The following is a 16,656-nucleotide window of genomic DNA, read 5'->3' as shown; positions in this document are numbered from 1 at the left end:
TACAGGTCTGTGAGAGCCAGAAATCTTGCTTGTTTGTAGGTGACCAAATACTTATTTTCCACCATAATTTGCAAATAAATTCATAAAAAATCCTAAAATGTGATTTTCAGATTTTTTTCTTTCTCATTTTGTCTGTCATAGTTGAAGTGTACCTATGATGAAAATTACAGGCCTCTCTCATCTTTTTAAGTGGGAGAACTTGCACAATTGGTGGCTGACTAAATACTTTTTTGCCCCACTATACTTCTTTCCGTAAGAAATATTATAGTTTGATTACATTTTAGGGTATCTGAGGAGTAAATAGAAACATATTTTGACTTGTTGAAACTAAGTTTAGGGGTAGATTTTCGGATTCCTTTCTCTGCATGTTGAACGAGTGGATTACTCAAATCGATGGCGCCAACTAAACGGGCGTTTTGGGATATACAGAAGGATTTTAACTAACAAAATGACATTACATGTTATAGCTTGGACCCTTTGGATGACAAATCAGAGGAAGATTTTCAAAAAGTAAGTGAATATTTAATCGTTATTTGTGAATGTATGAAACCTGTGCTAGTGGAAAAATATTTTGATGTGGGGCGCTGTCCTCAAACAATCGCATGGCATGTTTTCGCTTTAATAGCTACTGTAAATCTGATAGTGCAGTTAGATTAACAAGAATTTAAGCTTTCAACCGATATAAGACACTTAATATGTACATAAATGTTTAAGATCCATATTATTTATGATTATTTATTTGAATTGCGCTCCCTCCAGTTTCACCGGAAGTTGGGACCCCTAGCCCTAAGAATTAACAATACATTTGTGGAGTGGTTGAAAAACGAGTTTTAATGACTCCAACCTAAGTGTATGTAAACTTCCGACTTCAACTGTTGATTCTGGATTCAGTGAATTTGAGTGGGTTTATTACATGACTGGAAGCTGTGTCTATGAATTCTGAGAATGTATGTGTATATGTGATGTGCTGATCTGAAATTCCATTTTGAGTATACCAGATAACGACTATTGTTTTAGCTTGGATTAATTCAGCCTGTTTTGAGGATGAAATTGGGTCATTAGACGATGTCACCTATGTCATATTTTCGAACATTAGATAGCACATTGTAGCCAAACTACTTTCGAGCTATCCCGTTACCCTTTGCTAGATACCTGACAGATCAGTGCAGGTGGAATCAACACGCTATCTGACGTAAGTCAATGAGGTATTGTATCATATATAAGCATGGTATAAAGTATAAGAAGACTGCTAGGCATAGCTGAAACAGATCCAGATCATGAAAGAGAGCTAGGCATAACTAAACAGACCCAGATCATGTAAGAGAGCTAGGCATAACTAAACAGACCCAGATCATGTAAGAGAACTAGGCATAACTAAACAGACCCAGAGCATACGGATAAGATGTGGTCCTACTGTACCTGATGTCGTGCAGGCTGTTGTACTGCAGTGGGTGATGCTGGTGATGTTGGTGGCTGATGAGAGGCCTGGCGTGGTGTTGGTGCTGGGGGAGAGGGAGCGAAACAGGGACCCGGTGCTCCTGGAGAGAGTTGGGCCGGGCCCTAAGCAGGGGAGGGGTGGGGATGGGCAGCGCCCGGTCTGACTCTCTCTTGATGAGGAGGGGGGGCGGGGAGGAGAGCCGCACCCTTGGGAGGGGCTGAGGGGGGGCTGCCGCGGTGGCAGAGGGGGCAGGGGAGCCCGTAGGCGGGGAGGCCGGGGTGGGGCTGGACACACGCGGGGTGAAGGACACCTCGTTACTCTGCTCCTGGCTACGCTGGAGCCCTGATACTTTGGCCGAGCTGACAGCCTTGGACTCTGGATTCTCATTCGTCGTCACACCTGCAGAGACAAAGAGACAACGAACGTTAAGGGAGGATGTAGATATACCATTGCCTGGTGTAATGAAAAAGCTGGGAGAAGTGTCTGTCTAACTGTTATTGAGAACCATGTGTGGTATGTTGGTCCAGAAGAAAAAGAAAAGCTAATACACTACATGACCAAAAGTATGTGGACACCTGCTCGTCGAACATCTCATTTCAAAATCATGGGCATTAATATGGAGTTGCTTCCCCCTTTGCTGCTATCACTATTCTGGGAAGGGTTTCCACTAGGTGTTGGAACATTGCTGCGGGGACTTGCTTCCATTCAGTCACAAGAACATTATAGAGGTCGGACACTGAGCCTGGCTCGCAGTCGGCGTTCCAATTAATCATAAAGGTGTTTGAAGGGTTGAGGTCAAGCCTCTGTACAGGCCAGTCAAGTTCTTCCACACCGATCTCAGCAAACCATTTCTGTATGGACCTCGCTTTGTGCATGGGGGCATTGCCATGCTGAAACAGGAAAATGCCTTCCCTAAACTGTTGCCACAAAGTTAGGAGCACAGAATCGTCTAGAATGTCATTGTATGCTGTAGCGTTAAGATTTCCCTTCACTGGAACTAAGGGTACTAGTCAGAACCATGAAAAACAGCCCCATACCATTATTCCTCCTCCACCAAACTTTACAGTTGGCACTATACATTGGGGCAGGTAGTGTTCTCCTGGCATCCGCCAAACCCAGATTCATCCGTCGGACTGCCAGATGGGGAAGCGTGATTCATCACTCCAGAGAACGCGTTTCCACTGCTCCAGAGTCCAATGGCGGCGAGCTTTACACTACTCCAGCCGAAGCGTGGCATGGTGATCTTAGGCTTGTGTACGGCTGCTTTAAGCTCCCGACAAACAGTTTTTGTGCTGACGTTGCTTCCAGAGACAGTTTGGAACTCGGTAGTGAGAACAGATGACCGAGGATAGATGATTTTTACGCGCTACATGCTTCAGCACTCGGTGGTCCCGTTCTGGGAGTTTGTGTGGCCTACCTCTTTGCTGCTGAGCCGTTGTTGCTCCTAGACATTTCCACGTCACAATAACAGCACTTACAGTTGACCGGGGAAGCTCTAGTAGGGCAGAAATTTGATGAACTGACTTGTTGGAAAGGTCACTGAGCTCTTCAGTAAGGCCATTGTACTGCCAATGTTTGTCAATGGAGATTGCATGGCTGTGTGCTTGATTTTATACACCTGTCAGCAACGGGTGTGGCTGAAATAGCTGAATCCACTAATTTGAAGGGATGTCCACATACTTTTGTATATATAGTGTATCTGCCTGCCCCCCCTGTCCCCTCCCCTCTCTCCCTCACCGTACTGCCTCTACACGTCTCCTACCCAAGGATCCCTTTTTCTTTCCCTCCCTAGGTTTTATGAAGTGTTTAATCAGGTCATTTTCATGCTTGACTATAATCAGATGATCCAATTTCTGCGAGCGATCCAGTCAGTATGAATAAATCACACCTAATTAAAGTTAAATGCCACTACTATTCAGGGCTTTGCTGAGCACACAATCTGGCATGAAATAATTATGTTTCAATTGTGCTGTGAAAAGAGATCACGGCCCCTTATCATGGCCTTGTTGCGTCTTCACCCCACAGATCTTTCAAGGGATTTCTAAAGCTGTAGGCTACCGCCAAACACTTTGAACCCAGCCAGCTACTTCATCTGGATCATCTGGATCCACAGAGCTTTTATAACAAGGAGAATTCCAATGAATTTCCATATTCAGTACCAAGAGCATAACATTTTAATGGGCTACAATGTTTCTACTAAATAAATAATGCCACAGAGAACATAAATCTCAAGGAGGCTTTAATTGGAATCTATTGACAAAAAGCCCTGCTCGAGAAAATGGTGGCTGACAGAACAAGTTATAGTAGTGATAAAGGCATATTTCACTGTGTATTCCTGACCACAGTCAGCTCTCTTCATAACAAAATGCAGGGTGAATGGAATATGCCTAACCAAGACAGTGGTAGCAGCATTAAACCTAAAATATAGGTTTCAAATGAGCAAATCAGCAGGGAAGTGGAATCCCTCTGAATACAGAAATATCACCTGCAAGTAAAGAGAACAAATATTAAAGAGGAAGGAGAAAATGGAGAGACAGATTGAAATAGAGGGAAAGAAAGAAAGACAGACTGGGACAGAATGGCCCTTTAATCATCTCTAACTTCTGCCTCTAATGCAGCAGAGATTCAAGAAGGCTTACTAGAGCCTCAATTAAGCAGCTCCATGGGAGTCTCAGAGGGCCGCAGAGAGCAGCCAGTGACAAATGAGAGCTAGCCTACTGCCTTTAGCAGCTAGTGAGAGCTCAGCTCCTCAGCTCCTCTCAGCTCAGCTCCTCAGAGCAGGCAGACTCCTAATGGAATATCCAGGGTTTAATAGAACCCGCTTAATCTTCCAAAGATTCTAACGCCCATAAAAGGGTAATAAAACGCTGTATGGAGATTTTAAACACGTTCCCCCTTCGCCTTTACAGGATCAGCGGGGGAGGCAAAGGTGTCACGACTTTCCAAATGAATTCAGGTCTGGGTATAATAATACGGCTTTATTATAAAAAGGGTCTTAAATAAGGATTCCTTGTCTGGGTGGGCCGAGAGAGAGCGAGAGAGAGATAGAGAAAATGAGAGAGAGGCAAATAATTATCTGTCGAAATGTCGCCCTTCGCTGACGTTGCCGTGGAAACCCCTCTCTTTCCTAGACATATTGTGGAGGAAGGAAGCCAATAGGATGGCTGAGGCTGTAATACTGAGGACACAATGAGCGGGTGGTGGGTTATCTTAATGATGATTATAATGGGGTGTAATGGAGGCAGGGGGGACCTGATGTGTCAGCCTGAGACTCTCTATCTCCTCATTAAAACAGTTCGCCAGACTAGACCAGGCCGAGGGAGGGGCCGTACACTTCACACGCGCGCACACACACACAGCCAGGTTCTGCCTTCTCATTCTAATGAAGGGCAGGATCTGATTGTGAATGTGTTATGGTCACATTACAATCCCTATTACTGTCTGGTATGCCTAGGGGCTGATGGTAACATGGTATGCTATCATACATGGCTCTCAGCTACTATCTGGTTCATACTGTGTTGAGCATATCCCTACAGCAAACACACAGAGACATGAGAAGTGATCCATCAACGGAACAACATGTTTGTTATTGTTGAGAATGTACCAATCCCATAGCAAGTTTAGATTCTATTCTTGTCTGATGGTAAAGCGAGGGCCTGGTGGTATCCAGGTGACAGGGATTCTTCTCTGACATGTTTCATCACAGGGATTAATGCTGTTACAATAACATTTCAATTGGTAATACTTACCTACCGCCCAAAGCAACATTTCACTGTTAATACTGTCACCGCCCAAAGCAACTAACGGCTCTCCTTGCAACTGAATCTGATGACTGTCAACTGTAGTTCCACAGTCAATCACAACCGTCAGGTTTACACTTCTCCTTCATCTCTCAGGACAAAATGTTATCTTCCTGAAAAATCCCACAACTTCATTCAGCAGGCAAGCCAAACTGCACCAATAAACATCTGAGATAGTCATTCAAATTAAGCCGTAACATGGGTACAAAAACATGAAAACACATGGAACAGATGGAGAGAAAGCCGTGCTTGAGGACAGCCCCACTGTGTATGTCCAAGGCCTGGTTAGGGCTCGAGGAGACAGTGATACTCCCGTATTCAGTGCACGGGAGGTCAGGGACAATTCATCGGTTAGTGCACAATTTGACAGTGACACTCCCTTGGGGAGTGTTGGCATCACTGTTCACCAGATTACATTTCAGGCCACTATTGATCTTTCTATAGTTGTTCCTGTGGCCTGCGTACTCTGGGGATTTGGTGTGGCACTGAGAGAAGGGAGGAGGGGATGGAGGGAGGAATGGAATGAGGGATGGAGGGAGGGGGTGGATGAATGGATGGAGGAATGGAATGAGGGATGGAGGGAGGGGGTGGATGAATGGATGGAGAGACAAATGGATGGATGAAGAGAGGGAAAGAGGGATAGATGGAGGGAGGGAGAAAGGGACACCAGATGGACGACAGGCTTCAGGACACCCCCTCTGTGACTGATGTGTCCATCGGGGACGAGGGTGACCTCTGTGACCCCTAGGGTCATTCCACAGCTGTCCTGTCTCTGACACCCTTCACATCTGACCCTCTCTGTCCCCCTGGAACATCTGGCCACCACTCCTCTCCCCTCCATCCCTCCCTCTACACTGACAAGGTTCGTTCCAAATTGCACCCTATTCCCTTTACAGTGCACTACTTTTGACCATATCCCTATGGGCCCTGGTCAAAAGTAGTGAACTATATAGAGACAAGGGTGCGATTTGGAACGCATCCAGAGAGACAGAGCGGGCAGATGGTCTGTGCTGCCAGCAACCAGAGCCATCAATAAAGGATTAGGTGGTCCATCATGACACCATGTCTCCTCACAGAGAGAGACCATTATGTCAGTCTGAGGAGATTGACTGATAGTTGATGAGTCTTGGATGTTTTACATGTAAATGCAGGTTGTGCATTACGTTTATTTATTTTTACCCTACCAGCCCGCCCCTGATTACAGCAGACTAACGGACAAAATGTTTTGCCCACATGTACGGTACATGAAGTTAAATAATTATACATACAGTACATTCCAAATTTCCTCAAGTGCTGAATTTTCACACACAGCGGCCAATCCACCATTCATTCTGATGTTAACTCCAACCTTCCAATGTCCACAGACTAACCAATCTTTCCCAGTATAATACAATTTTGCTATTTCCTTTTGCAATACATTCCTCCATTTTACTGTGATGTCTTACAAGGGTCTTGAACCTCCCTATTTGTACCATTTCTACTGATATTGCCCTAAAAATGAATACTTTACCAAGAGTATAATGGTATTTCCCATTGACTGATCGTGCATGACTTACTTCACATAAACCCCTCTCCTCTTGGGGAGAATAGGATGTGAATAAGAGGTTGTCCATAATCAATTATCAATGAACAAAATACAAGAGGATTTCAATGAAACAACAACAGACCATTGAGAGCCAAAGCAGTTCTACTGTGTGCGCATATATTTACTATTTTTGCATCCAAACATATTGGTTAACTTTAGTAGATACCCAAATGAAGGATGACTTGCAAATAATAGAAAATAACCCTTTGTCAACGCTTTGCCATTTATTTCAGGCACACCTGGGATGGCCACCTGCAAACGAGCCCGACGTCCCTCTGGATTAGATATCTAAATCATGTCCTAATTCAGTCGCCAACCAAACCATCACTCATGCAAATCAGAGAGGTGTATGAATAACCTGGCCACCACAGCCACCACCGCCAATATATGCAGTACAACCAAGAGAGAGGGGGAGAAATAAACCTGTATGCAAATAAAGTTTTAAAGTTAGAACATAGGGGTATGTAAATTCTCTCCATCATGACCAGAGGCCATTGAAGCCTGGCGCTGTGAAAAGAGAGAAAAGATCCAAGCCACCCCAGTCATCGCAGTCACCTCGCCCATCGGGCGTTCTCATTTACAAGGCAAACTCTGTGGTTCGCTCACACCACATCATCACTTTACCAGAACATAAACAGTCTGGGACGTCCACAAAAAAAAGGATATATCAAAAATAAATAAATAAATGAAGTGACGAGTCTCCTGAAGAAGTTGGAGGAGGCAGACGGTTCTGTAGAAATCACACTCCACCTTGATCTCCCTTCCAGCTTGGCACTGTTCTAACAGGAAACTTTCCTGTTTCTCAGTAGTGGAATTCACAACGTTGGGCTTTTTCTTCTTTGACCTCTCTAGCGTCTGTCTGTGCATGCCAAGGCCTAGCTACCTCTAGCTCACGACTGAGTGGCTGTGGAAAATGACTAAAACAGGTACTGGCAGGAGACAGGAAACCCACGCAGTCTTGGAAATCAACACCTCATTGCTGCCTGCCTGCCTGCCTGCCTGCCTGCCTGCCTGCCTGCCTGCCTGCCTGCCTGCCTGCCTGCCTGCCTGCCTGCCTGCCTGCCTGCCTGCCTGCCTGCCTGCCTGCCTGCCTGCCTGCCTGCCTGCCTGCCTGCCTGCCTGCCTGCCTGCCTGCCTGCCTGCCTGCCTGCCTGCCTGCCTGCCTGCCTGCCTGCCTGCCTGCCTGCCTGCCTGCCTGCCTGCCTGCCTGCCTGCCTGCCTGCCTGCCTGCCTGCCTGCCTGCCTGCGAGCCATTCTGTGTTACAAGAAGAAAAACAGAAAGAGGCGGAGTGGTTTGATCTAAATGATTTTGGAGGATAATGGGAGGCCGGCTAGCTGAGTAGCAGCAAATCGTCACGTTAATAATCAAATCCCAGCGAAATTTGCGATGGTCAGTTCTCTCATCCTCACACTATTTAATCTGCCTGGGAGCGTTTGGAATGGCGTTTAGTGGGAGGCCAAGGCAATGCTTTGTGAAATCACTCAGAGTTGTTAATGGGAAATGAACAGGGAGAGGCTGCCAAGATATCTAGAAAGTGGGGACAGCTGGCGTGTTTCAATTAGTTCTGTCCATTGCAGCTGACAAAAGGACTCGGATGGCAACAGAATGGGATGGGTGTGAAGCTGTAACACGTTTACTGTCAAAGCCTGCACATCCACTGTGGGCACCTAATGTTAATTTGGAAGAGCAGGGCTGGGCTGGCAGCCCTGTCTGGTATGAATCAGTGTCTCTGTTTCTGCATGCTGGGCTTGGATTCAAATCCACATGGACATATGTGGCACCAGGCATATGCCATCTTCTCCTGTGGCACGTGATTGCTGTCGAAGGGGGTGATGCAGATTAGCAACTTCTGGAAAAACTCACAGAGGTCTCTGAAATGAGGTGTTCTGGTCCCCCTTGGTCAGTTCAGAGAAATGATCAGAGACCACTATGTTGATAAATGTGTCTGTTTTAAAAAAATATATATTTTATAATTGTGTATATTGTATGTTGAATATATTTTTGATGTATTTATGCAGAATTCATCTGAAAAAGGGACCCTAGTCTCAGTAGGACTTCCCTGTCAAAATAAAGGTTTATTAATAAAAGTATGGATGCCTGTATGTGCTGACTGGACAAAATCTGGCCCAAGCCATGTATTTCTGCTTCAGTGGTGGCCAAACCAGACCCTTGTTCCACTCTAAACTTTAATTAAACTCTGGTCACAATGAGTTCCAGAAGGGCAAGACCCCTTCACCCCCTCCCAAACCCTAAAACCCATCACTCCCAGCCTCATATGAAAACACCTCGGGTCGTATGAGGTCAGTGCCACTGAGACTTCCTGAAGAAAATAGGGCGGATGACATCTTTCAGCCTTTCAACATAAAGCTCAAGTCTAATGGCTCTTCTGGCACACACAGGCCACCCTGCAGTCTGGAATGTGACCCCTTTCACCGTTGTTGACCCCTGACCATGGCAGTTGCCCTGGGGACTGTGTGGACAGACAGACAGCGGGAGAAACATCTATGAACTTCAAGGGAATCTCAGGAAGTTGTGATGTGCGGTGCGGCGTGGAGCTGAGCGCACCGGCCTTATCAATCCATTAATTAGCACGACACGCTCGCCCACTGGACTTGAACGCAGCGGCGGCAGCTGTCTCGATTGATTACAGGAGAGGACGCAGCGCTGCAATTACCTAGATGACTGGAGACAACGCCTGCCACTCCTAATAAAGGCTCTGGACTCCTGTTCCCCATCAAGGAGCAGTGGAGAGAGAAAACCAACCAACCAACCAATGAACCAACCAAGCCTCCGCGCCTTTCCTCTCCGATACCTTCAAGACCTTTTCAGAGTCTCTACAGGGCACCACAAAGCTCAGTGTGGGCTGTAATTCTTTAGCTGTGTGGAAGCTTTACTTAGGCTTGCATAATGCCTTAGCAATCTCAACAATACTGCTTTGTTGCCCTGCAGGACAGCATACTTTATTAAGACCACCAGCTGGTTTACAAACCCCACAGAAAGGAGGGAAAAACAGGACAGGAAAACAAGACCTCCAAGCTTCAAGTCTCAGCAGAGATGTGTTTTTAGGATATGCTTTTTTTCTGGGGATTTGAAAATGTAAATAAAGGTACTCTACCACACCAGTTCAAGAATGAACCTGCAACGAGCCCACATGTCACTAAGTGGATATAGTATTATCTTTCAGTGACTGATTACTTCTCAATGGAAGGAAATGGCTGAATGAAAATCCTTCAACAGATCCCAAGTGGCATGACAGGGAGCTGAAAGAGCCTGCATACTTTTCTTCTCCACTCTGATCTCTATGTCAATATATAGCCTCACTGTTCTCCCCTCTCGACCCCAAAAGCAAAGCAACAATTGGGAGGTTGACAGCTCTTCACCATTTGTCATACCATCATTCAATGTTTTGTCGTTTGCGGCCAAAGCCGTTCAGAACCATGAAGGGGTAGGATAAATATTTTCTGCTAGATTGTGTTTCGTCAAGTGCTTTCAAGATAACTGTGTCAATTCGCTTTGAATTGGACTGTGGGTTTTAGTCAAGATATTGATGTAGATTCGCACCTGTTAAATCCAAATTATAAATTTTTTTGCTTTTATAAAGAGCGGGATATGGATTGTTATCCAGTAAAATACTAGTACAGCAAGCTTCTTAGTGAAGCTAAGCTTACATTCAACAAAAAAACATGTTTGTAGCAAGAACAATGTCGTCAGTTACAATGAGATCATCCATCAACTGTTGCATGTTTCTGTAATGTTTCCATGTTTTACCTTGGTGTTATTGCATGCCCAGCCAGGCTTTAGATTGCTGCCTGAATACCTAGAGTATGTACTCATTAGAGCTTGTCAATGGTCTATCCTTCACCAATGCATTCCTGCTTCCAATTGAAATTCCACACAGATGTCTCACATCGCACTCATCCAACAATCACAAAGACTAGCCTATAAATCACAGTTTTTCAGAGTAAATATATGCTCTCAGTTAGGCCTAGCTCCTAAATGCAGAAGATTGACATATGCCTATTGGATGGGCTTGTGCACAGGACACATACAATGCCGGAGACAGAATTAATGATTCATATGGATTAATGGGTAATCAAAGGAAATTAAATACATACAATTTGTAATGGACCAAACAGAATAAGAAGAATGCACTTTTATTGATTCAGATAAAACCACTAGCAGACTGTTAAATATGCTTTTCCATGATAAATACACCCACTGTTGTTCATCCCCTACAAGAGGAACAGTAGAGCTAGCAACAACACTATCTACCAGACCAGGGTAGGGGGGGTTGGAGGGCTGTTTCTCTATAGATACCAACCTCGTGATATTGAAAGTGCCCGAGGTTAGGTTTCAAATGCAAGGACACAAGCTGTCCAGTAGACAGACACACTGATGCAATCAACACTACGCCTATAGGAGGATTATGTTCAGAGTGTGACCAGTGCTAAGCTGCTCCTGGGGTGCTTAACCATTAGGCTAGTGCTGCAGATGGAGACGGGACAGCTGTTGAAGATGAGTGAGCGAGAGTGAGTGAGTGAGTGAGTGAGTGAGTGAGTGAGTGAGTGAGTGAGAGAGAGAGAGAGAGAGAAATGCCATTTTCCTCCTCTAATTGCCATACATTCAAAATAAGTAAATCTCAGCAGAAAATAGAAAATAGCTCCACTTCATTAGTCAGAGCTGAAGACAGTGAAGGAGGGGACGTTTCTAAATGGCATACAGAGAGAGGGGAAGAAAGACAGAAAGATAGCACCTTTTGCTATACATCTCTTGTCAAAGCTGATGACAAAGTTATAAGACTAAGGTGCAGATGTTTAGACTAGTTCTCATGCAGAGCTTAACTAGAAAGACATACAAAGCCTCCTCCTCTGTTTGGGATCCCTCATGTCCTGCACACAGACAACAAAAGGGGAGCGACTACGCTGGTGTATCAGGTTAGCAAACACTCCCAGTGCCTCCTAGCACCCAATCCATCATTCTTGATTAGAGTGCTGCCATGGAGAGCAAGAGGGAGAGAGAGAGCCATAAACACACATTCAGAGGGAGAGAGGGAAGAAGGGAGGGAGAGAGAGAGGGGAAGTTAATAAGGCAGAGGAGAGGAGAGAGGGAGCAGAGGGCAGGAAGTCATGTCAAGAAAACTAATGGAGACAAGCCCATGAGCTGTGGGGCTATTGTGGGCTGCCTCCCTGCTGCAAGACACACAGCTCTGTCTGCTCTCATCACTGACATACACACACACACACACACTTTGTGCTGACAGGGCCTGAGGAACTGGGCCAACACTCGGCAGCACCAGAGTAGCCATGTTAGTCAGTTTCAAAACTGATATGAGCTGTAGCATTTCACTTTACTGCTCTACGTGCAGAGAATAATTGATTTGTTTTGATCACAGAGAAGGAGAAGGTGTGACGGCTGGGGGATTTGGAGCCAAGGGAGAAATTGGACTCAGATTCAGGAGATGAAACCGGTCTAAACAACTGGAGGAGCTTCTGGCTCACTGTTACACACGGCAAGCTGAAATGGAACAAATCAAATACTTTACTATTATCTGATGATGATTTCACAGTACCTGTAGCATCTGCATGCTGTCTTAAATCTCTGGATGGGAAAGACAAAAACCAGACTGAGGTATATCTCTCTCTCTCTCTCTCTCTCTCTCTCTCTCTCTCTCTCTCTCTCTCTCTCTCTCTCTCTCTCTCTCTCTCTCTCTCTCTCTCTCTCTCTCTCTCTCTCTCTCTCTCTCTCTCTCTCTCTCTCTCTCTCTCTCTCTCTCTCTCTCTCTCTCTCTCTCTCTCTCTCTCTCTCGTTGATTGTGTGTAAATGCTTGTGCTAAAAGTGTCTCAAGTGTATTTTAACAGCTTTAAAAGGGTTGAGGCACAGACGGCTCATCCTCTCTGAAGACCCTGACCCCTCTACCGCCGTTTCTGCCGCACCTGATCCAAGATTAGCCTGACGCTACAGTGGGCTTGTGCTGATAATACAGTTAACACACAGCACTATACTACAGCTGGCCTCCTGTAGGGCCTTCTGTAGGGCCTCCTGTAGGGCCTCCTGTAGGGCCTCCTGGGCTCTCCAGCACAACACTGCATCCACTTAGTCTATCACTCAGTCAACACACCCACTCCAAACCTTAGGCTGGCCATACCGCACATCTGGTTGAAGTTCTTTGTAAAGAAAACAAAAAGCATCCAACTATCTCAAGACCATTACATCTATTTGTAAGGCATGTGTGTCTGTGTAAAATAGTTGACCTATGTAGTGATAACTGGTGCTCAGTGCTCCCTAGGTGATGTAGAACTCTGTCTCTACTCTCCTACATTTCCACCCAAAGCTAACAGCACTGGTCTCTCAGTCCTGCTTGCTCCTCTCCACAGCAGCACTAGAATAACAGGCTCTCTAGTCGCTTCTCTGGGTGTCTGAATAGGGCATTAGAGGGAGAAGCCATTAGTGGGCCAGTCAGAGCCGACCGGGCCCAGAGCCGCAGAGCCGCAGCATGGGGAATACCAGCGGTAGCCAAAACCAACAGCCAAACAGCAGACCCCGTGTCTGAATGAATTACCGCTTGTCTCTCTTAACAAAACATGGAGAGAGATTAATAACGATGGCAAGGCCATGCGGGAGTAAAATATGGGGTTTGATTTGAGCACAACTCTCCTTCTCAGTGGTGCATATCTCATTAGGTCATGTGTTGAGTTCAGGGCTAATTGCCGGGGTCTATCACTACTAACCCTACATTTGTGGTGCTCTTTGGAGCAGAGAAATCTGTAGTCTGTAGTCTCAGCCTGCAATATGGTAGCAGACAGAGAGGCTCTGTCTTAAAGTGAGCACTGACAGCAACACATACACTAACTTTATGCTGCCACATGATGGAGAGCTAGTGTACTGTACAAACACCAGAAGTGGACCACCCGACTCCTATGAAAATACTTCATATGCCATGGCTGATATTTCTGTTTGCTTGGACTCATGCTTCCCTAGCGTGGACTCTCATCTCACACAGCATCCTTCTGGCATGGCCCCTCCCTCAGCGTATGGAGTATGGATGTTTTCCTCCCTGTCATGGAATTTAAACCCTTTTAGGTCCGTCCTGTTCTTGGCTACGGATTTCTACTCTTTCTAAGCATGTGTGAACTGCTTCCCAAAACGTCAAATCCATTACAAGCATGTTAGTAATATCCATCTAGGCTGCCGACTGTCCTCTGCCAGTGATTGTACATTATCCAAGCATTATCCTGTTTGGCCACAATCACCTACTATCTGACTATGTTAATGAACGTTACAGCCTCATCTGCAAACAACATTGGCTCTGAATGAACAATGCAGACAGGCTAAAAGCACACAGCTGGGATCTTCTTCAAACACAACACAGCAGCCGAAAACACTCACACAACAACTGGAGCTAGGAAGAAAGGGTTGACACACACACACACACACACACACACACACACACACACACACACACACACACACACACACACACACACACACACACACACACACACACACACACACACACACACACACACGTTACATTCAAGGCTGACTAGCTTTAGAGATAAGACAACCATCATGCATTTCCCAAACAAAACAACGCAAGTACCTCTGCCTATGCTGCAGCTGATTGTCTTTCTCTTGGAGAAGGAGATTATTATACTGGGTTCAGATGAGTGGTGCCACAGCACTAGATCAGCCCCCTACTGAAACGGTCACAGAAAAAATGGAAGCTGCCGTGCTGTTGGTGGCTCATTTCCATGGAGATGAGAGTGTTCTGTCTATGTGACGGAGTGGTATTATGCCTCACAAGATGGCTGCAGGGGAGAGCAGATTATCTCCAAACGAGCCTTTCCATTATCAGGAACCCTCTGATCTCACAGCCTAGCCATGCCACAGTGAGATAGTTACACTCTTAGAAATATAGGTGCTTTCTAGAACCTAAAAGGGTTATTTTGCTGTCCTCAAAGGAGAACCCTATGATGAACCCTTTACGGTTCCAGATATAACCATTTTGGTTCCAGGTAGAACTTTTAATTCTACCTGGAACCAAAAATAGTTCTACCTGGAACCAAAAAGGGTTCTACAATGGGGACAGCCGAAGAACCCTTTTGGAACCCTTTTTTCTATGAGTGTAGAGAGGACTGGGCTTTCTAAAGAGGCTAGAGGCCTGGGGCAGTGGAAAACCATAGCTAAGTAGGATGGGCTGGGTTGTTTCTACTATCTCTATGTCCTGTCTATACTCTCAGCTGCTGAGGGAGGACAAAGGAGTTCATCCCCAATATTAGCCAGCCACTTACCATCATCTCTCTGCTCAAAGTGTGTGGCCAGCTGCCGCAGAGAAAACGTTAGCTAACAAACGTTATATTAAACAATATCTCACCCTCTTGTCTTGCAAACATGAGCACATCATTTATTAAATGGGCCTGCTTCGCGTTTCCTCATCGAGCGTGCTTTATTGCTTCAGTACCGTGGTGTGCGGCGGGCTCATCCGAGCGTGGTCGTGATGTGAAGTGATGTGTCCACAAATAGAAATGTCAGCCGAGGTGTAAGAAAGTGTCACCGCGAGGTCACAGCCGCAGCAATCTGCATCTGTTTTGCTGATTTGTTGCGCAGCGCTGCTGATGGCAGAAGTTTACACATGGGAGGTGAGGTTTACACATGGGAGGTGAAGTTTACACATGGGAGGTGAGGTTTACACATGGGAGGAGAAGTTTACACATGAGAGGTGAAGTTTACACATGGGAGGAGAAGTTTACACATGAGAGGTGAAGTTTACACATGGGAGGAGAAGTTTACACATGGGAGGTGAAGTTTACACATGGGAGGAGAGGTTTACACATGGGAGGTGAAGTTTACACATGGGAGGTGAGGTTTACACATGGGAGGTGGAGTTTACACATGGGAGGTGGCAGAAGTTTACACATGGGAGGTGAAGTTTACACATGGGAGGTGAAGTTTACACATGGGAGGTGAAGTTTACACATGAGAGGTGAAGTTTACACATGGGAGGTGAAGTTTACACATGGGAGGTGAAGTTTACACATGGGAGGAGGAGTTTACACATGGGAGGTGAAGTTTACACATGGGAGGTGGGGTTTACACATGGGAGGTGAAGTTTACACATGGGAGGTGAAGTTTACACATGGGAGGTGGAGTTTACACATGGGAGGTGAAGTTTACACATGGGAGGTGTAAAGGTGATGAGAATCACACTCGGAAAATAAAGACGGAAGGGCCCGTGCTGCAGTTTATCATTTAACCCTGACCCCCGGACGGTGTCTTCGGCTGGCCGGGGGAATGGCTGATAGAGCCAAGTGGTCCTCAGATGGCCACTGAAACAACTCAACCTTTCTGAGTGGAGGAGGAGGAGGAGGCAATGTCTGCCTCTGCTGCTCAGGCTGCTCGGTGGTTAGGCACTAAACAGTTTTTATGCTTCAGAGGCTAGATAAAGAGTATGAGGATTCAATGTAGTAAACCTAATATTCACTATCCTATCACTCTGTATTGAAATAGGAAGCACAGCTGAGATGATAAATGAATAAAATAATATTGAACAATATGCTATGCAGCAGCATGACCAGACACAGCCCTCATAAACCACCTCCCAGAAAAGAGCTGTGACGGTCACAAGGGACTTCTTAGTAATTGCTCCATTAGATGTTTGCTCCCTTATTGTTCCCTTAGCTGTTTAGTGCCGTCTCTCCAGCAGCACTATAGCTGGATCCATACTCAGTCAATGAACCACTGTGACAGCTGCACAGAGAGAGGCCTAATCACAAAGCCTTCAACTACAATCCCACTCTCTGTCACAACAGCCCTGCACCACCCACTGGCACTG

At 45.8% G+C, this 16,656-nt stretch overlaps 1 protein-coding gene across 5 annotated transcripts in view; it reads right to left on the bottom strand.

Moving 5' to 3' along the window:
• Nucleotides 1–16,656, bottom strand: part of LOC120063255 (autism susceptibility gene 2 protein-like) — a 462,402-nt gene that overhangs the window by 26,384 nt on the left and 419,362 nt on the right. For all 5 annotated transcript variants that reach the window (XM_039013504.1, XM_039013509.1, XM_039013505.1 and 2 more), the window contains one exon: nt 1,420–1,837. In XM_039013504.1, coding sequence (XP_038869432.1) covers nt 1,420–1,837 — 418 coding nt within the window. The remainder of the gene's footprint in view (nt 1–1,419; nt 1,838–16,656) is intronic.

This window comes from Salvelinus namaycush, chromosome 18 (assembly GCF_016432855.1).
Source record: "Salvelinus namaycush isolate Seneca chromosome 18, SaNama_1.0, whole genome shotgun sequence".
Taxonomy (NCBI): Eukaryota; Metazoa; Chordata; class Actinopteri; order Salmoniformes; family Salmonidae; genus Salvelinus; species Salvelinus namaycush.
Note: the sequence above shows the minus strand (reverse complement) of the source record. Positions and strands in the feature narration are given on the sequence as shown.